The sequence below is a fragment of the Mytilus edulis genome, chromosome 2 (assembly GCF_963676685.1).
Source record: "Mytilus edulis chromosome 2, xbMytEdul2.2, whole genome shotgun sequence".
Classification (NCBI taxonomy): Eukaryota; Metazoa; Mollusca; class Bivalvia; order Mytilida; family Mytilidae; genus Mytilus; species Mytilus edulis.
In genome coordinates, this window is record NC_092345.1 from 55,237,336 (window position 1) to 55,260,798 (window position 23,463).

Below are 23,463 nucleotides of genomic sequence, written 5' to 3' on the forward strand. Positions count from 1 at the left end.
TATTACATTTATCTCCCTTTGCTGCTGCTGCTGAGGATTCCCATTGTCAATATTAATAACCAGATAACTCTAATAATATTTATCAGGTTTGTTTATATGCTCCACTTAGTTTACAAAGAATGGAAATGGGGAATTTGTCAAAGAGACAACAACACGACCATAGGCATAGAGCAGACAAGGAAACAAGCTGGACGATGGACTTATCCAAGGCTTTTGACAAAGAAAGCCATTCACTACTGATGGGAACCACTAATGACAGGACGATTGCCCGGATAGTGACAGGACGGTTGACCGGACGACATATAAATAGTCATAACTTTTTTGTTATCTGATAGATTTGTTTAATATTTGTAAACCTGAAAGATATTAAACTATATTTTATGAATATAAAAAAAAAAGAGGAAAAATAATTATTTTTGAGCAAAAAAAGTTGACCGGACGGTATTCACACTCGCCAATATACGCTAAATATATATTCAACTGGTTGACGACAAGTGTTAATATCTCTTTTGTTTTACAATATTTGTCCATGAAACTCAGGAATCTGTGAGATTTATAAATATATTATACGAAAATATAAACTTGATTGCAAAAAAAAGTTGACCGGACGGTATTCACCCTCGCCGATATACGCTATATATATATTGAAATGGTCGACGACAAGTGTTAATATCTCTTTTGTTTTACAATATTTGTCCATGAAAATCAGGAACCTGTGAGATTGAATAGTATATTACACGAAAATATAAACTTTAAAGTAAAAAAGAAAAAAAATCTGCAAAAAAAGTTGACCGGACGGTATTCACCCTCGCCGATGTACAATGTACGCGTTGAACTGAGCGACAAAAAATGTAAATATTTTTTTTTGTAAACACTATTTTTTCATAAAACTGAGATATGTGCGAGATAAATAAATATATGATATGAAAATATAAACTCTATGATAAAAATAATATTTTTCTTAAAAAAAAAGTTGACCGGACAGCTAACATTCGCCGATATATGCCTTAATAATAATAAATTGATTGACATAAGTGTTAATATTATTTTTTTTACCATATCTGTCCCTGAAATTTATAAACATTGGAGATGAATAAATATATTATACGAAAAATTAAACTATATATTTAAATAATAAAAAAAAAAAAAATTGACCGGACGGATTTTACATTCAATCGATATACGCCTTAAATATATTGAACTGATCGACACAAGACTAAAATATCTCTTCTTTGGTTATACTATTGTTAATAGCAATATTTTATGAAAAAATAACCTTTATAGCAAGGATTTGTATAGTTAGAAATCCTTGTTTATAGTTAATAGTTTATATTACTATCGAATAAATGAAATTGTTTCAATTTGTTCAAATGGTAAAAATTGGCGGCAACAAATTGTTAACCGACCCCTTCCGTCTGCCAGAATAATTCTGCCCCCTGCTCATTTTTGGCAAAGCAATGATTGAACTCAAATCAGGGAAAACTGTCACCTCATGGATGAATCCATCCATATGATATGCCAATAGCAAAAGGTTATATATATCATCTTTGCTCAGTCTTTCTTCCTCATTGACTTTCCTTACTAGGTTCTCAACTTGTTTCACATTTCTAGCATTTAGCACCCCTTGGTGTTCACCAGAAACTGAACCATTTGATATGCTTTCTCTGTAAACATCCATGGCAGTTTTTTCACCTGACCTTATGTCTTGCTCTATTTTTCTTAATACAGAAGGAGCAGTGCGTGTATACTCAGGGGGATCTGACTTTTTGCTGTTGCCATGGCCAACGGGTACATATACCGTCTCATCTCCCTCATAATGCACAAGTATTAAGCTTTTGTTACTTTTCAAACTATATGCAGTTTTCTTAAACTGTAAAGAACCAACTGGTCTTTTTCTACCGTTTGTTTTGTCTGTTGTTCCTGGTAATCGGATTTTGTAAAAATGTTTTTTAAGAACATCATTACCAATGGTGACTGATTTTGTACCATTATTTATCCACAGATATTGGTCACATTTCCAATCATTTGCACCAGTTTGAAACAAGTAAACTTCGTTTGCCTTTGGCTTATAAGGGGGAACATTCGATGTACAAGATGTTTCAGGTTTAGTTAAAATATCTACTATTTCTGTTTGATGTAATACATCTGTATGCATATAGACAATAGACCCACTGTCCATTTTGATATTTTGTCTACTGGTAAGTTGTACTAATATGATGGCTATACAACTGTCTTTAAAAAGACATGCCTTTAAATAAAGCAATATATAGTAGCACTAATATCAATCTGTTTACTTTTGTATTTATAAATATATGTTTGACAACTGTCTTTAAAAAGACATGCTTTTGAATAAAGCAATATATATAGTAACACAATTATCAATCTATCTATATCAATAGTTCAATAATGAATATATATTGAAAATTGTCTTTAAAAAGACATGCTAAAAGCAAAATATAGTAGAAATATAATTTGTGTGATCTGAACTGGTTGAAAGTCAGAGCATAAATGACTGAACAATTGAATAGTTATTATTAGGTGAGTTAAATGTTAATCTGAAATCCTGAACTTCATAAAATTTCTTCTTTAAAAATTGGATACTAATTACCAACTGATTATAAGGTAATTCAATTAAATGTATTTGATGTCTCAGGTGGGAAAACTTTAATGACATGTTATTTGGCTTGATTGGTGATTACAACAAGTGTCAAAATTAGATTAATTTGATTAAATATCATTACTTCTAATATGCATTGGTGAACTCGCTCACATAAACATTTTGGGCTCATTGTTTTTACTTTAAAGTCATATGAAACCAGTGAGTGGTGAAAAATAATGTTTATCCGATTCTTGAACCAATGCATGTTTATATCATAAACTTAGAGCTCTGTGCACGATTTTGTCATTTTTTACGCAAATATATCGTATAATCGTCAATTTTTTTTCTCTCTGTCTGTTATGATTTAACAAATATGGCTGCTCATTAAATGCCGTGTTTTAAAGCCGAAGTTTACCGATTGTCACCTTATAGTAAATAAATGACAAAAAGCATGGGTATTGAGCACGTGTTTAACATGTACAATCAGATAATTGTTTATTTTAATGACAGATCCATGCGTATTGCGATCGCCGGATTTTTACGAGGAGGGTTACGCTCAGGTCACTATGCATACGGAAAATACGTCGGCGAATTGCTTCCTGGAAGCAAGCAATTAAAAACAAATAAACTTCTTGTAAATGTGGACACATTAAAGAATTTTCCTCAGAAAAAAGTATATGTACACAAGTTGTATAATGAAAACTATCCATTTAGTTATAAAAAAACATATGCATGATTTTTTTCAATTTGAGGTTTCTTATGACTTTAAAGTTTATTTTTCTTGTAAAATATTTATTTAATCTCACAAATTATTTCATTTCATGGACAGATATATTATAAAAATGAAGAGATATTAAAACTTGTGTTGATCAGTTCAATATATTTAAATAATAATATCGGCGAATGTTAATTCCCTCAGATCAACTTTTTTTTTAAGAACAACATTTAACATATTTGATATAAAGTTTATATTTTCATATCAAGTACTTATTGATCTCTCAGATTTCATAAATTTGATAAAATAAAAGAGATATAAACACTTGGGTCTACCAACTTATATTAAGGCATATAACGGCGAATGTTTGTTCCGTCCGGTCATCTTTTTTTGAAGAAAAACATTTTTATTTACTATAAAGTTTATATTTTCATATCAAGTATTTATTGATCTCGTAGATTTCTTAGTTTCGTGTAAAAATATTGTAAAACAAATAAGATATTGACACTTATTTGTATCAGTTCAATATAATTAACGCGTACATCGGCGAATGTGAACACCGTCCGGTCAACTTTTTTTGGAGACAAACTTTTTTTTTCACTATAAAGTTTATATTGTCGTATCCAATATTTATTATTCTCACAGATTCCTGAATTTCATGATAAAATATTGTAAAACAAAAGAGATATCAACACTTGTCGTCGACCAGTTGAATATATATATAGCGTATATCGGCGAGGGTGAATACCGTCCGGTCAACTTTTTTTGCAGATTTGTTTTCTTTTTTACTTTAAAGTTTATATTTTCGTGTAATATATTATTCAATCTCACAGGTTCCTGAGTTTCATGGACAAATATTGTAAAACAAAAGAGATATTAACACTTGTCGTCGACCATTTCAATATATATATAGCGTATATCGGCGAGGGTGAATACCGTCCGGTCAACTTTTTTTTGAGAAAAACACGTTTTTTTGCAATCAAGTTTATATTTTCGTATAATATATTTATAAATCTCACAGATTCCTGAGTTTCATGGACAAATATTGTAAAACAAAACGGCCTAGCCAAGATCAGATGTGCATTTCATATTGGGTCTATGTTATAGGCTTGTAAAGACAAGAAGATAAACTTTACATAAGTAATACATCTTTGAACTGAAGAAGAGAATGTAGGGTTTCACAATGAATATCCAATATCATGTATAGGTGTTACCGTTTTGAAAAAAAACCACTAAAATACACGCTGAAAATGGGCAAAATTACACGTTATGTTGTTTCATTTAAAATTTACCTTTTTTTTATCAATTGATAGTTAATAAGTGAACTTAATTTGAACTACCTTATTGGTTCACTGTTATAGATAATTTATTCTTCTTTCTTTTACTGGTTGTTGCAACAAAAAATCTTCAGTGGTTACAAAGTTATGATAAAAAGTTGAATACTATGCGCTCGTTATGCAATTTTGTACTTTTGTTTTTAGCTTGCTCAGTGTAGTGATAAAAGAGAAAAATAAATTAAATTTATGCTATTATGTGTTTTGTTTTCTCTTCTAGTATATACATTATCAGAACCTACCTCATTTATCAAAATTGCAGTACCCTAGCTGGAGATATATGCCATCAAAGTTGGATATACAAATAAAGTGAAAAAATGTCTTGTCCGTAGACATGCATTCCCTAGTAAACTGGAAGCATAATTACATTTATGTTGCATTGCTAAGTTCCTGTTCTTTTGTAGATATGAAAACACTACTAACATTTTTTTCTACCATCTATTAATAGAGGAAAAAATTCAAAAATATGTCAGAATGTCTTGTCCGTAGACACATGTCTTGTCCGTAGACATGTCTTTTTATCAATATTGCTTAGCTTTATGGGTCTTAATTAGTCCTATGTGTTGTTTAAACTTAGAAATATCTTATTTTTAATAAATAAATGGTAATTTAAGTGTTCTCAATTTTTGTAAAATTACTTTACGGGAGTGGATTTTAAAAAGTGTCAGATTATCAGTCATAAAAAGCATACCTTATTTTACTTCAATATTGTTTATTCCAGTTGATGCATACCTTAAAAGATTAACTAAATCAAATGAAGAAAAAGTATTTCTCTATTTCTAACTTTATCTTTTGCATTTCAGTATTAACAGCAGATGAAGAGGTGTCTACGGACAAGACACTTGTACATAACAAGTATTAAATTCAATTATTTGTCTACTATGGAACTTAAATCTTATTTATAGGTGATGAAAGTTATCTATTCAAATTAAAACTCAGTATTTTCAACATGAATATAGTCACAATTAATTCAAACAGATTTTTTTTTAACTGAAATTGTCTTGTCCGTAGACATTACCACAATATATTTGTATCCAATTTCCTTGATTTCAGCCTAATTTGATAGGTAAAATGTATGTTATTCTTTTAAGAGAACACATTCAACTATGTCAAAATTGAGTTTTAATAATAGTTTGATTGTTTTAAACAATCAGATATATGGATTTCAGTTAAAAGAATGTGTCTTCAGTTTGGCTTAATCAATAAATTATTGAGATATGTAAAGAATTATGGGTACATTTTTATATTTTCAAAAATTTAAAAAACACAGCTTAAAATTTAAATAGTAACTTTTAATCTTAACTTTAACAATCATCTTTGAAAGCATTTAATTGAATATCAATAAAATGTCTTGTCCGTAGACATTATCAAAATGTATTTGTTTCCATTTTCCTGGAAGTTAAGCATCATTTGATAGATAAACCTGATAAAATGTATGGTTTTTTTTCAAGAGAACACTTTCAGCTATATCAAAATTAGGTTTTAATAATGCATTTCATTAAATATGAATACAATGTCTTGTCCGTAGACAAAACATATAAATTGTATTGCTAAGTTTGATTGTTTATTGTAAGAATATGCATCAAGTTATTTTAATGTTCTATACACCAAAAGAAAGGTTTTTTTTGGAAGTTTTGTTATTTATAGATAATTTTGGATACAGTTTTATCAGATAAGATTAATGATCAAAGAAAGCTACTGTTGTTTGAAATAACTGCGAGTTAAACATGTTCTTGTCATTTTTTTTTCAATTAAAATGTTAGATATTCAATAATTCTAAACATATTTTGTTGTCTTTGTCATTGACCAAAAATCTGACACTGGTGACCATGTCTTGAAGCCAACCATTAAAGAATATTATACAGTTTTTAAACACCATTTATTTAATAAAAATATTAAATATTTCTTCCAAAAACTGCATGTAATTATATAAATGCTTCCAGTGTTAGCCTAACGATAGCAATTTTTCATAATTTAAACCCTTTTTGAACCAAAATATCAAAAGAGTTTTTCCCTGAGGTGATACTCATTTTTGACTTCATGTGAAACACAAAATGCACATCTGATCTTGGCTAGGCCGAAAAGAGATATTAACACTTGTCGTCAACCAGTTGAATATATATTTAGCGTATATTGGCGAGTGTGAATACCGTCCGGTCAACTTTTTTTGCTCAAAAATAATTATTTTTCCTCTTTTTTTTTTTATATTCATAAAATATAGTTTAATATCTTTCAGGTTTACAAATATTAAACAAATCTATCGGATAACAAAAAAGTTATGACTATTTATATGTCGTCCGGTCAACTGTCCTGTCACTATCCGGGCAATCGTCCTGTCATTAGTGCAACCCACTACTGATCTATAAACTAAGGCAATACGGGATTGAAGGAAAAACCAACAGATGGACCCAGAGTTTCCTAAGTGGTAGACAACACTGAACAGTCAATAGTGGTTGAAGGTGTAAGCTCTGGCTTAATTGATGTAGAATCAGGTGTACCACAGGGTTCAGTCCTTGGATCGGCACTCTTCCTCTACTACATTAATGATATGCCAGAGGGGGTTCGATCAAGAATAAGATTGTTTGCAGACGACACAATCATTTATCTAACACTAACATCAGATGCAGATACCACAAGACACAACACTGCAAGAGGACTTGAACAAATTATCAGACTGGGAACAACGATGGCGCATGAAGTTCAACACAGACAAATGCAATGTCATGACCATCAGCAAGAAAAGAAATCAATCACAAAAGATTATATCCTTCATGGCCATGTACATGATGTACTGGAGAGAGTATCGGATGCAAAATATCTTGGAGTTACCATCAGCTCAGATTTAAATAGGACATGTAGGAGTACCCATGTACATGTACATAACATCAACAAAACAACAAGAAAAAAATTGAGATAGTACAATGCAGAGGGGCTAGGTATGTTACTAACAAATACTGTAACACATCATCAGTAGACACCATGATAAAGCAACTCGAGTGGCAACAAATAGAGGTTGGTCATTTAAAGACGTATCAACCTTATCATATACGTTGACGTATCCGCATCTGCAAGTATACCAAAAATCAGTATGTGATCCCAAGCTTTAATTTTATGTACTTTCAATCATGCAAATGGGCAACTAATTCTAATACAGAAATTTACAAAACAATTTAGGAAATATCGAGTTTTTGTTGAAAATGTAACCCGACTTTTAAAGATATTCCGGATAGTTGGAACAGTTTACAGGCATGATAGGAGTGAATACGGTAAAATCGTTTGTTTGTGTATGAACTTGTGCTCACGTAGAACCAAATTGTTATTTGACAAATAGAGTGATACTCATTACTGTTGTATTACCTTTTATGATAAAATCGCAAATGAACAATATTCAATGTTCCTTTACAATCAGTCAGGGGACTTACTGAAATAAGTGATTTTTAAATCACTTATGTGAGTAGCAAATTTGAAGTTTTGTCACAAATTGTGATTTTGTAGTTTTACCAAAATTTTAAACACATAGGTTTAAAAAATATCTTTTCATTAATAAAATTGAAAAAGAATAATTTTTTGCTTCTTTTAAGTATCAAGGTTTATGCCTTTGATGCTATTATTTAGCTGCAAATTCTATTTTAGTTGAAAAAATGCTATAATAATGGCTTTACATAATGAAGTGATACTTTCTTAACAGATTTTTCCCAGCAGTGGGAGTATTTTTCCTGTAAAGTTCAAGGTTCCATTTTTCAGATTATGTAATAAAATTCTACTGTTCGCGATAAAAAATTTCACTGTTCGGGGGGTGTTGAAATTAGTGGGGGTTATTAAAATAATGATACTTAAAGAAGTGATTTTTGGGAAGGAAATTGAGGTATGATACTTAAACAAGTGATTTTTATGTCATCCTAGATTCAGTACAAGGTCATCACCTGAAATGACCTGGTCATCCTAGACAACACAGATGTTAGTTCTGATAAGTTTAGAAACATAATTAGTCCCTGGATCATTAGTATTCTATATTTAAAGCTACAGTAAAATTTAATCACTTCTTCTAGTGATTATTTTGTACTACTTAAATAGGTGATTATTAAAGAAAGACAACTCTTACTTTCAACCTTTATGGAAATAGTGTTACTTGAATCAGTGATTTAGAAAATCACTCATTTAAGTAAGTCCCCTGACTGTTTACATGTATATAAGACGTAAATTTGATTTCATTTTTTGTTTGGTGCTTATTCATGTAATATTTTGAAATATCTTTTTAACTAGATTTTTAAAGGATTGTGTACGATACTCGTGCACCTGTCCTACATTGGCTCCTTTTTCAGGGCATGTAAAAGTAGTTGATAGAACCCCTTATTTTTTTTACAAAACACCACTATCACAAATATTGAAAGTGTATGTTTGATTGTTTCAAAGAGATTCCAATTAGTTTTTTTTAAATGAAGAATGGTCATGTATTAATAAGCTCTGGATCACATAATATTTTTTGATATATCTGCAGATGCGGATACGTCAACGTATACGATACGGTTGATACGTTTGTAAATGACTGACCTCTATTAGAAGAGAGGAGATCAACAACAAGGATGTGCATGATGTACAAAATTACTAATTGCTTAGTTAATGTAGATGCAACATCTAGGCTCATTCCAACAAGCCGAGCATCAAGAACAACTTGTACTGGATGTTTCCAGGTTCCTCTTTGTAGTACTGATATAAGGAAAATGTCATTCTATCCAAAATCAATACGGGAATGGAATGCCTTACCACTATCCACTACCACCACCCCGAGTCTTGAATGCTTCAAGGCTCGGCTGACAAAATAGACATAAACAATTGTTTTTAAAGAGCACCTGTATATATAGGATTTTAACTTTCACAAAATGTAAATATAATTAAATTTTTCTTTGGACTTTCATGCGCAACACACAGTGGCAGAATAATCAGACAGTTGATTGCCAAAGGCCACTAATGGGTCTTCAATGCAGAGAGAAACTCCAGCCACAGTCACTTGTTTCTATCCATTGGAAGGTTGACTATCCATATAAATAGAAGTATGGATAGTCGACCTTCCAATGGATAGAAACAAGTGCCTGTGACTCCAGCACCAGAGGCGTCCCTAAGCTGGCCCCTTAACAAATAGGTATACTAGTTTAGTGTTAATGGACGTCATACTAAACTCCTAATTATACAGAAGAAACTAAAATTAAAAATCATACAAGACTAACAAAGGCCAGAGTCTCCTGGCTTGGGACAGTCCCAAAAATGCGGCGGGTTAATCATGTTTTTTGAGATCTCAACCCTCCCCTATACCTCCAGCCCATGTAGAAAAAACAAACGCACAATAGTATGCACCGTAAAACTCAGTTTAAGAGAAGTCTTGAGTCCGATGTCAGAATAGGAAACAAAAGAAAATAACAAAATGACAATAATACATTAATAACAACAGACTACTAGCAGTGACTGATTTAGCTAAGTTGTTATCATGGTTACTAGGTCAGGATATTTATTTGTAAAGTCCTCCAATAAAATAAAAATGAACAACTGTTCCAAGAATTTGAATATATAAAAATATATTCAATTTGTGACAGAACAACACTGACAATGAACTCATTTACTACATGCATTCATAAATTTATAGTGGGTCGATCACATATTGAATATTTTTCTATTTAAATTTTGCATTAGTTGATTTATTCTCTAATTAATTGTCAGTTAAAAGAATTTTTATACTGTAAAATCAGAAATTTTCATGGGGGATTTAATTTCATATATTTCAAGGGAAAGAATATATCCACTAAATTAAAACCTCCACAAAAATTTAACCTACATATATAAGATCACTTCCATTTACTGGAAACCATGAAATTAAATCCCCATGAAATCTTGTATAGAGACAAAACCACAAAGTTTTAACCCCACAAAAATTAATGTTTCTACAGTCAGCACAAAATTGAAAAAACTTCACAAGGAACTAAAATGAAAAAAAGCTGACTTTGCTGAAATAAGCCTTTAATTAATTAATTACAAATAAATTAAAATAATTGTTTTTTGGAAGAGAAACATACACTGCCTCCCTCAAAAGATAAATGGTCAGTTCTTTAATACACATTTATATGTTCAAGCTCTCAAAACAGTTCACAGGGAATGACTTGTTGACCCAGTCAACCTATTGACCATGCATGGCAATCTGTTGACTTGTGGATCATGTCAACCTGTCGACCATGTCATTGTCTGTCTGTCGACCATGTCAACTGTTCATGATTCTTTTTTTCACTGAAGATACCAGTGACATACATATAGAACACATCAATCTAATTAAAATTAAATCTCTGCGCTTGCTCCTTGTTGTTTATATATAATTTTATTCAGTATAAAATCCAGTACAAAAGGATCATCGCTGAAACACATGAACACATATAAAAACATGTACAAAACAAAACGTTGTTTATATGTCACACGACATATTAACAACGGGGACCAAGTGCAGAGATTTAATTTTAATTAGATTGAGAACACATTTGTTAGCATAGACTGTTAGGTCAATAAATATAAACCAAAGATACATATTAAACAACTTCATTCAACAATGATTCCTGTTTATTAAAGTCAATAAATAGATATCAAATGAATAATTGATCAATTCAAATCTATTTTCAGAATGTATTGAATGCTTAGTATATATATTGGAAAAGAGCATATGATAAGACAATTTTTATTTCTTGTAAGATGGAAAAGGAAACATTACATGATGATATAAAGTCATGTAAGTTAATTAGTGTGTTGCCTGATAAATTACCCAAGGAGAGTGAAAAGTGCATTCGAAAAACTCATGACGAGTCCGTTACAAATCCTAAAGAGAATATAAAGGAAAATATTGCTTTTGATAAAAAAGACGAAAGTAAAGAATGTCAGGCTGAACAGAAAGACATTTGTGGGAATGAACCTGTTACCATGGTTACTTCATTGACAGATACCGGATTAATAACATCTTATCAACATAGAGGTGAGAAACCAGATGTCAGCCATCTTATGATGTTAAAGATTCTTCCAGACTCTATACTTGAAAGTGACCCTAGCGTCAATGATTTTCTACCTGATAAAAATAATAATGCAAATCTTCCACAAAGAGATAGTTGTGAAACACCACCAATACCAAAAGACGAGGAAATAAATTGTAAAACATCTAATCACATTCCAAGTACAGAAGCAGCAAGAAGTTTGTCTCTATTTAAAGGAGGATTGTTACAGAATGTTGAAGATGAAAGGTTGTCTCTATCTGGATTGGTTAGAGTTTTAGGAGAAAGAGATGATATACTAGACATAAAACATAATAAAGATTTAGAACATATATGGAATTGTTTAAAACCAGACAAAAAAGAGGGTAAAAAATGTGGAGCAGCTGTAGAGAGGGTTGTCAAAGCAGACTATAATATCATCTTTAAAAACTGTCTGAAACATTTAAAAGACGTTGATTTTCAACAAACAGATTCTTTTATAGGATGTCATCAAGTAAAGTCAATATTAAATGTTGCTTGGATGTTGTCAGATTCAAGTCCATTGTTTTGTAAGCAAACAATTGAAGATACTGAAGCACTTCAGAACTTATATAATATAATGAGACTAATAATAGAATGTGATTTATTTGAAGAAAACAAAAATCTAAAATACATTATCAAAGCTTTTCTTGGAATTCTGCACAATATATGCAGACATTGTTCAAATTTTAAGGAAAGTTTGAGAAGCTGTCCGTTTCTGTCTGTGATGTTAAGATTATCAAAGACCAAGATTGCAATGATCCGAGCTAAATGTTTGATTGTGATGTCATACATAGTTAATGATTCTGAAATTCATGTTGTCAGTACCGACTGTAAAGTGCTGGTATTCATCATTGATATTCTGAAAAATGCTAAATGTTCTGACAATCACATGTCATACAAATATGGGATGAACGTATCAGAAATACTACATGGCTTGAATAATCTGTTGGCAAATGATGAAAACAAGGAGAAACTTATGTCATTAGATGTTTTAAATCTATATTTAGAAATCTTATCCAAGAATTTTTCAGATGAAGAAGTATGTTTAACAGTAACGGGTATTTGGAAATTGTCCTTCCACGACTCAAACAAAGAGAAAATGAAGATAAATTCTCAACTTTTAGAAGGTGAATATTTTTATTGTACAGATATTTGCATCTTATAGAATTGAATGCAAGCTAAAAAAAAATACTAAAAGAAAAAGTAATCTTATTTCAGTTATTTACATTCAATTTTCTCACACCGATCAAGAAATGTGAAAAAAGCACAAATTTTGAGAAACATTACACTTCTATCAGTCACTTATAGTTTTTTTGGTAAGAATAATACAATGTATAATTGTTTACTCCTCAGTATTTTTTGGTAATTTTCTGCATTTGAAATCTGTATATGATGATTGCTTTGTTTATAATTTAATCAAACAATATATACACAATATGTGTATATCTCTGATTTCTCTGAAAAGAAACCAAAAGTGAAGGACTTTACATTTTTAATAAGAAACTATGAACAAATTGAAATCATTGTACATGAATGCTTATATGTACTCAGAGGCGAATTTAGGGCCCCCCCCCCCCTTTTGAGAAAATAATTTGGTTGATTATATAGAGAATCGCTTAATTGTGACGGAAATGGGCCCCTCTTAGGCAGCCAGTGTATTTAACCTATATCAATTATTTCTAGATCCTCCACTGGTACTCTCTATTTCTAAATATTGAATAAATAAGTCATATTTTCATTTTTATTTTTAGAACTGGACAGACTACAACTTTCAGACAAAGAGGATGTCAGACATGCTGCAAGAGGTGCATTGTGGGAAATAAACCAACATGTTGAAGGTCCTAATCTAAACACCAACTCTGGTAAATTGTGAAAAACAAATCAATTTCTATATGTTGTAAATATTTTTTGTTGTTGTTGATTTACAAGTGAGTAAATGATCAGTGGTATGTTAATTATTAGGGCCCTGCATCCAGATGTGGGAGCCAGGTAGTTTTCATTTTGTCTGCCAGTCAACATTTTTTGTTAATGTAAAAACTCCAAAAGAAAAGGTAGGGGCTAATGAAATTTTGCACACTTGTTGTGCATAACATGTAGATATGTATATTTTGGTGGTATTTGTCTCATTAACTCTGAAATACTTCATTTATGTAAAAACAAAACAGTTAAAAAATCCATTTTTTTGTAATATTTTTATAAAATCAAAAACTATAAAAGTATTGGTAAGAGGCCAATGAAAATTTGCACAGTTGTTATTATAAGTAGATGTGCCTTATATATTTTATTGAAATTCTGCTCATTAGTTTTACATATAACACATTTAATAATGATTGACAAATTAAAATAAATGGTAAAAACTTGATTTTTTTAAAAAATCACAAATTTTGTAATTTTAATTTTAAATTTAAATATTTGTATTGGTTCCAGAATTTTGTTCATGTTTTTTGTTTACTTTTAATCTGTTCATGTTAAATAGTAACTTTAATGTTGTTTAATGTTTTTTCAGTTTGGTTTGCTTTATTTTCTTATTTAGTGGTAAGTAATATTCTGCTTTAAGAATTACTTCTGTATCAATATTAGAATACTATTTGTTATTTAGGATCTTCACCGGAGATACAGATCTATTTTACCTGTCAGTGTTTTATACTTCCTGAGCCTTCATGCAATGTGGATATAGGACACATACAAAAATATAAGCATATTTAATATTAGCCCATATATACCCTGTGGAGCCTGAATAATTATTTTATTATACTGACCCAATTTCAATAACATTTACCATTCTGATCTTCTTTTTTTGTTCAAAAAGGAAATGGGCTAATGGTAACCAATCACATTGCATGATTAGCCAGATTATTTCACTCTAGTATTATAAATGAAAATATGATTTGTTTAGGATTTAACACATACACTGTTTGCTTGTATTTAACCTATATCATCAAGAGTTATACACCCCTTTTATCTCTTTTATCATTAAAACCTATTTTTTCATATCATTAGCTGAAATACATCTTAGATGATCTAGAAGTTTTATTTTTATGTTCAGTGATCTGCAGTTTGAAGCCATTAGCATTATAATGAAATACTGTTGGTCTCTCCACTATTCATGCTATTGCTAAGCATATTAGAGTCAATTAGAGTATGTTTCATTTCTCTATTTGCTGAATTAACCTTTCTTTTAAAGGCTATATAAACCATGAAAACAAAGACCTTTAGCCAAAACTGCAATGTTTTATTCAAAAAAATATATTCAACAATTATTTCGCAAACTATGGATATGGGAAGGTAGAATACACACAATTTTTGTCAAAATTCATACCTTCTTTTTACTTATGTTTTAAGTCATATCTGTGGTTTTACAAAGCTCATTATTAGCTCACCTGACCTGAAAGGTCAAGTGAGCTTTTCTCATCATTTGGCATCCGTCGTCCCGTGTCCGTCATCCGTAAACTTTTACAAAAATCTTCTCCTCTGAAACTACTGGGCCAAATTTAACCAAACTTGGCCACAATCATCATTTGTGTATGTAGTTTAAAAAATGTGTCAGATGACCTGGCCATCAAACCAAGATGGCCACCATGGCTAAAAATAGAACACAGGGGCAAAATGTATATTTTGGCTTATATCTTTAAAACCAAAGCATTTAGAGCAAATCTGACATGGGGGTAAAATTGTTGAGCAGGTCAAGATCTATCTGCCCTGAAATTTTCAGATGAATTGGACAACCTGTTGTTGGGTTGCTGCCCCTGAATTGGTAATTTTCAAGGAAATTTTGCAGTTTTTGGTTATTATCTTGAATACTATTATAGATAGAGATAAACTGTAAACAGCAATAATGGTCAGCAAAATAAGACCTACAAATAAGTCAACATGACCAAAATTGTCAGTCAACCCCTTAAGGAGTTATTGCCCTTTATAGTCAATTTTAACAACTTTTTTTGTCATTTTTTGTACAAAAATCTTCTTCTCTGAAACTACTTGGCCAAATTTTAACTAACTTGGCCACAATCATAATTGTGGTATATAGTTTAAAAATTGTGTCTGATGACCCCACCTACCAAACAAAATGGCCAACATGGCTAAAATTAGAACATAGTGGTAAAATGGAGTTTTTGCTTTATATCTTTGAAACTAAGACATTTAGGGCACATCTTTCAAGATTTAAATGTCCATCAGAATAAGATCTATCCCCTCACAAATTTTCAGATGAATCCTACAACCCGTTGTATGGTTGCTGCCCTAAAATTGGTAATTTTAAGGAAATTTTACAGTTTTTATACGACCGCAAAATTTGAAAAAATTTTCGTCGTATATTGCTATCACGTTGGCGTCGTCGTCTGCGTCGTCGTCGTCGTCCGAATACTTTTAGTTTTCGCACTCTAACTTTAGTAAAAGTGAATGGAAATCTATGAAATTTTAACACAAGGTTTATGACCACAAAAGGAAGGTTGGTATTGATTTTGGGAGTTTTGGTCCCAACATTTTAGGAATTAGGGGCCAAAAAGGGCCCAAATAAGCATTTTCTTGGTTTTCGCACTATAACTTTAGTTTAAGTTAATAGAAATCTATGAAATTTTGACACAAGGTTTATGACCACAAAAGAACGTTTGGGATTGATTTTGGGAGTTTTGGTTTCAACAGTTTAGGAATTAGGGGCCAAAAAAGGGCCCAAATAAGCATTATTCTTGGTTTTCGCACAATTACTTTAGTTTAAGTAAATAGAAATCAATGAAATTTAAACACAATGTTAATGACTACAAAAGGAAGGTTGGTATTGATTTTGGGAGTTTAGGTCCCAACAGTTTAGGAATTAGGGGCCAAAAAGGGACCCAAATAAGCATTTTTCTTGGTTTTCGCACCATAACGTTAGTATAAGTAAATAGAAATCTATGAAATTTAAACACAAGGTTTATGACCATAAAAGGAAGGTTGGTATTGATTTTGGGAGTTTTGGTCCCAACAGAATAAGGGGCCCAAAGGGTCCAAAATTAAACTTTGTTTGATTTCATCCAAATTGAATAATTGGGGTTCTTTGAAATGCCGAATCTAACTGTCATGACTGTGTATGTAGATTCTTAACTTTTGGTCCCGTTTTCAAATTGGTCTACATTAAGGTCCAAAGGGTCCAAAATTAAACTTAGTTTGATTTTGACAAAAAATGAATCAGTTAGGTTCTTTGATATGCTGAATCTAAAAATGTACTTAGATTCTTGATTATTGGCCCAGTTTTCAAGTTGGTCCAAATCGGGGTCCAAAATTAAACGTTGTTTGATTTCATCAAAAATTGAATAAATGGGGTTCTTTGATATACCAAATCTAACTGTGTATGTAGATTCTTCATTTTTGGTCCTGTTTTCAAATTGGTCTACACTAAAGTCCAAAGGGTCCAAAATTAAACGTAGTCTGATTTTAACAAAAATTGAAATCTTGGGGTTCTTTAATATGCTGAATCCAAAAATATACTTAGATTTTTTATTATGGGCCCAGTTTTCAAGTTGGTCCAAATCAGGATCTAAAATTATTATATTAAGTATTGTGCAATAGCAAGTCTTTTCAATTGCACAGTATTGCGCAATGGCAAGAAATATCTAATTGCACAATATTGTGAAATAGCAATTTTTTTTTTAATTAGAGTTATCTTTCTTTGTCCAGAATAGTAAGCAAGAAATATCTAATTGCAAAATATTGTGCAATAGCAAGATTTTTTTTTAATTGGAGTTATCTTTCTTTGTCCAGAATCAACTTAAATCTTTGTTATATACAATATACAATGTATATTCACTTTTTACTACCAACTGATAAATTAAAATAATCTTTACCATTCAGTGATAACAAGCAGTTTTTTTACATCTTAATATTTTATGATGTATTTAAATGAGTAGATATTGTTGCAAACTCCATTAGAAATTTTAATTGAGATTAGTTTTGGAATAAGGGAAAGGGGGATGTGATTAAAAAAATTGGGTTCAATTTTTCTCATTTGAAATTTCATAAATAAAAAAGAAAATTTCTTCAAACATTTTTTTGAGAGGATTAATATTCAACAGCATAGTGAATTGCTCTAAGAGAAAACAAAAATTTTAAGTTCATTAGAACACATTCATTCTGTGTCAGAAACCTATGCTGTGTCAACTATTTAATCACAATCCAAATTTAGAGCTGAATCCAGCTTGAATGTTGTGTCCATACTTGCCCCAACCATTCAGGGTTCAACCTCTGCGGTCGTATAAAGCTACGCCCTGCGGAGCATCTGGTTGGTTATTATCTTGAATACTATTATAGATAGAGATAAACTGTAAACAGCAATAATGTTTAGCAAAGTAAGATCTACAAATAAGTCAACATGACTAAAATTGTCAGAGAACCCCTTAAGGAGTTATTGTCCTTTATAGTCAATATTGAACAACTTTTCGTCATTTTTTGTAATTTGTACAAAAATCTTCTTTTCTAAAACTATGGGCCAAATTTAACCAAACTTAGCCACAATCATTACTAGGAGTGTCTAATGACCCCGCCTACCAACCAAGATGGCCGACATCAGTAACTACAGTAACAGGTGAGCGACACAGGCTCTTGAGAGCCTCTAGTTCTCTTTGCCCATACTACTTTAAATTTTGAAATGTGTAATTAATTGGCCAACTCAAATGGCTATGAACTTGAAAAATATATTAAATTATGAAGTAAATGTAGAAAATAGTGTAAATTCATAAATTATTGCATGAATTTATTAGGTATTGTGATTTTGTCATTACTTAATGTATCATTTTAGGTAAGCTAGAAGTAGATTGTCCCCATATTATGATAAGTTATCAGTGGGACAGCCAATCTGTGATGTTAAAGGTCAAGGACAGACTGAAAGAAGCTGGATACAAAGTTTGGATGGATGTAGAGCATATGAGTAAGGGTATTTCTATTATTGAAAATAAAAGTCATTTCTCAGTTATGTTTCCGTAACATTTTGTCTATATATGTAAAAATTGGTAAGCAGGACTAAGTATTGAAAGTTGCCTCCAGAACTGGTCAGTACTAATATAAGATATTCAAACTAGATATTAGGGGAAAAAACAATCTTTTTCATACTTGTTGTTCAACTGTTTTTAACCACAGTGAAAAAAATTGTCATGAAGAATGCATAAAATATTCAGAAAACATTAAGCCAGACGGCCAAATATTTACCTTTGTTAATCATATAAATTATTTAAGTGTTACTGTGAATTCAGAAATTATTGCAATGTTTGTATTATTGCGAAAAATGGGACAGGGTTATAATCGCAATAATTAAAACTCTCATTTTGAAACTTTTTACATGAATTAAACAGGATTTTTCTCTATATTGCAAAAATTAAAATCGCATTTTAGTCTAAAATTAATAAATGCATGCAATAATTTCTAAATTCACAGTAATAAGGTGCATATATACTTTACAACATGTCTATCTTATTTTATCATATACTTAACATTGATATGATAGCTTTTGCATATGTGTAATGAGCGGAAGTACACAAGCCATAATTTCCCAACCGGTCTGATAACCCATATCAGGGGCGTCTCGTGCAAAAAACCATAACAGTGCTTTTTGTGCAAGTTACTTCCGGTGTTTATGGTATCGATTGTTTACTTTACCATTGTGACGTCAGATATTTTTTATGACGACGTCAAAATTTACGGAAACTTTTGTTCCCAGTTTAGTACTTGCTAACAAATGCCATTGACAATTAAGAATCATTTTATAGTACAACAAACATGGAGTAATAATGATCATAAAACTCATCCAAATTTTCAATGTTTCAAAATGTCTCTATAGGAAATGTTACCATTTATATATATGGATGTAGTGATGCTGTTGTTGGACAATTATAGTATATTTGATTCATAATTTAACTTCTTTATAAAGTTTTTGACTGTTTTAGTTATTGCATTTGTTTATTTGTCTTATTTAGTCCTTGTATCTATGATGAGTTTATTTACATAAAACTATTGTCGGAAGTATATGATAAAGCCATTAATACATGGCCTTTTCCATATCAGCCTGGGTATCATCCCTCAACCCATATCAGCCCGAGACGGATGGGTCGAGGGATGATACCCAGACTGATATGGAAAAGGCCATGTATTAATCTCTATGTAATGTTGTTGCTTATGTTAAATACATTTGTCTGTTATAGCGGGCTCCACACTGGAAGCTATGGCACTGGCAGTAGAAAAAGCAGCAGTGGTGTTAATTGCAATGTCTCAAAAATATAAAGACAGTCCTTCGTGTAGATCTGGTTAGTATGTTTACATGTCTGACTAAAATTAATGAACCTTGACAGAAAATTTGATGAATTTGACATTCGTTTTGTTGATCTTTTTTAAGTTGTATGTTCAAAGTGTTTTTAATGATAGGAATTTACCAACAGTAACTGTGCAAGAAATTCTCTTTTATAATGTAAGATTTCTAAACTCTACCGGGTAATCAATTGAAGAATAAGAAACATTTATATTTGAAATGCATAATATACAGCATTCCTTAATAAAAAAAGAGAATATCTTTGTCTCATAGACACTGGTCTGCACAGGTTATTTAGTCATCTGTCAGTCCTTCATTGATTTTGAATTTTGGCTGATAATTCAAATACCGGTACTTTATAAAAGATTGTAACCATATTTATATATATGGTCTTACTTGATGAGAGGGAAATCTCTGAAGATTTTGAGGTCAGTCAAAACAAATAAGCTCGAGGTCATACTTCCTAAAAATAGGCAGAATAATTGAGTGTAGGAATGGAGTTTCTGGATAATAGCTCTAAAAGCTGGCATGGGATTGGAAACAAAGTTTCATATTAAAGATTGATAGAGAATGAAATTAGTTCCGGAAAGGGCTTTTTAGAAAGAAAAAACATAATTGTTTTACTTTGTCATTTGAGGGCCTTTTATAGCTGACTATGCTTATGGGCTTAACTCATTATTCAAGACCGTATTGTGACCTATAGTCGTTAATATCTGTGTCATTTGGTCTCTCGTGGAGAATTGTCTCATTAGCAATCATTCCATGCTAATTTTCTTATTTTGATATTCTAGATAATTACTCAGTCTAGAACCTTACATATGATAGAATAAGAACCAATCTTGCGTTTATGTTGACATATAATGAGAGAAAGATCCTAATTAATTCTTAGGACAGTGATTGACAATACATCAATGTCATAGTAACTAAAGACTAAAAAAATAAGTACATATCAGGGCTTTCCAAATGATAATGGGGTGTACAGCTGTGAAAAGGGTTTGTTATTTACTGTTTTTCGTGATATCAGTATAAAGATTAACCTGCAAGAAACTTATAATTGTTTGTTCATCGTGAAATGGCAACTTTATTTTGCGTTTTTTCCGTGCAGATACCCTTCCTCTACGCCCGTCGATAATTTTTATGCCCCACCTACGATAGTAGAGGGGCATTATGTTTTCTGGTCTGTGCCTCCGTTCGTTCGTCCGTCTGTGCGTCCGTCTGTGCGTCCGTTCGCTTCTTTTGGTCAAGGTAGTTTTTGAAGAAGTTGAAGTTCAATCAACTTGAAACTTAGTACACATGTTCCCCATGATATGATCTTTCTAATTTTAATGCCAAATTATAGTTTTGACCCCAATTTCATGGTCCACTGAACATAGAAAATGATAGTGCGAAGTTCAGGTTAAAGTTTTTGGTCAAGGTAGTTTTTGATGAAGTTAAAGCTACATCAACTTGAAACTTAGTACACATGTTCCCTATAATATGATCTTTCTAATTATAATTCCAAATTATAATTTTGACCCCAATTTCACGGTCCACTGAACATAGAAAATTATAGTGTGAGTGGGGCATCCGTGTACTATGGACACATTCTTGTTTGATTAACAAAGGATTATATATGGTAAACAATCAAATAAATATTTAAAATTGCATTTTTTGTTGCAGAGGCTGAATATACATATAAACTAAGGAAAAGTTTTATCCCTCTACGACTTCAGCATCGTTATGTACCAGATGGCTGGCTGGGCATGCTCATTGGAACTAGATTGTACTTTGATATAAGCAGTGAGGATAAAATATATCCTCAGATGGACAATGTTATTAAAGAATTAGGGAATCGTGGAAAGATTGGTACTCATACAGATACTGTTGATGGTAAATAGTTTATTAATTTTTTTTTATCATTGAATTTGGTATAATGTTGTTTTACACAGAACACAGAAGTTAACATCCATAATCGATATATCTAATATGCTCGCAGTTTTTAAGGATACACACTGCCTTTATTATTCTCTAGGGATCAAGGAACTTACATATTGAATTTCTAAGACTAAGTAGTTGTTTTCATACAGAATTATACACGATACATGTATACATATACTATTAGTACAGGGTGTGTTGTTTCAGTAACATCCAAGCTCTTCAGTTTATTGTCTCCCCTTATTCTTACTTCACAGAATGCTTGCTATTGGTTATATGATTATGTTGAAAACAAAAGGGCCTGGAACGGTGTAATTTTTAATCATCACAATTGCCTTATATAAGTTACTGGTATATAAAAAGTTAAATTCTTTGATTCTTTGTTGTTACGTCTTAACTGTTAATTAAGTATGTTTGTTTCCAGTAGTGAAGTAAGAAAATCAGGACGGGTTCAAACCAAATTTGCGAAAGATTTTCCAAATTGGTCTGGTATTATGTAACCATTAGTCAAAATTAGTATATGTAAAGTTGATTTCTATGATTCTTTGTTCTTTACTTCATTCAAGCTACCAAATTAGAATTCATTATTTGAGAAGTATCTAGATAAATATTTCTCATTTCAAAGAATTATGTGACCTTATGTTTTAGTAATTCTCTATATCATTCGATGAAGTAAATATTAAGAATATCACATCTAAAGGAGGGTGAGACAAGGAAATCTCAGAACTTTAGTGTGCCTAAGCTTTCCCAGTAATGCATTCTTGTCAGTACAATAAAATACATATTATTTTTAGTAGAAATGAACACTAAATCTATGAACTGAAGTATTTTAAAACCATTTTTCATTTATCATACTGAAATCATTGAAAGAAAATGTCATACTTGCAAGAATATGAAGAATTGTTTTATTTTAATTTTAATAGGGTATACAAATACAAAACAAGTGAACACAGCAATAAATAGACTGAGATATGAAGATTGGTCCACTACAGATGTATCAGCCTGGTTATCAGACAACTCAGTTAAATTGCCTGAGAACATGTGAGTAAAACAGCAGTAAATAGACTGAGATATGAAGATTGGTCCACTACAGATGTATCATCCTGGTTATCAGACAACTCAGTTAAATTGCCTGAGAACATGTGAGTAAAACAGCAGTAAATAGACTGAGATATGAAGATTGGTCCACTACAGATGTATCATCCTGGTTATCAGACAACTCGGTTAAATTGCCTGAGAACATGTGAGTAAAACAGCAGTAAATAGACTGAGATATGAAGATTGGTCACTACAGATGTATCATCCTGGTTATCAGACAACTCAGTTAAATTGCCTGAGAACATGTGAGTAACTCAGTTAAATTGCCTGAGAACATTTGAGTAACACAGCAGTAAATAGACTGAGATATAAAGATTGGTCCATTACAGATGTATGAGCCTGGTTATCAGGCAACTCAGTTAAACTGCCTGAGAACATGTGAGAAACTCAGTTACACTGCCAGAGAACATGTGAGTAACACAGTTAAACTTCTTGAGAACATGTGAGTAACAGAGGTAAACTGCCTGAGAACAAGTGAGTAACACAGTTAAACTGCC

The 23,463-nt window shown here is 31.3% G+C and overlaps 1 protein-coding gene across 1 annotated transcript in view; it reads left to right on the forward strand.

Moving 5' to 3' along the window:
• The window catches only part of LOC139510271 (uncharacterized), a 27,208-nt gene continuing 3,745 nt past the window's right edge, over positions 1 to 23,463 (forward strand). Inside the window, exons 1-7 of the mRNA XM_071296764.1 lie at positions 1 to 86; positions 11,306 to 12,812; positions 13,437 to 13,547; positions 18,455 to 18,583; positions 19,851 to 19,952; positions 21,614 to 21,823; positions 22,792 to 22,909. Of these exons, the coding sequence (XP_071152865.1) occupies positions 11,375 to 12,812; positions 13,437 to 13,547; positions 18,455 to 18,583; positions 19,851 to 19,952; positions 21,614 to 21,823; positions 22,792 to 22,909 (2,108 nt within the window). The 5' untranslated portion in view covers positions 1 to 86; positions 11,306 to 11,374. The remainder of the gene's footprint in view (positions 87 to 11,305; positions 12,813 to 13,436; positions 13,548 to 18,454; positions 18,584 to 19,850; positions 19,953 to 21,613; positions 21,824 to 22,791; positions 22,910 to 23,463) is intronic.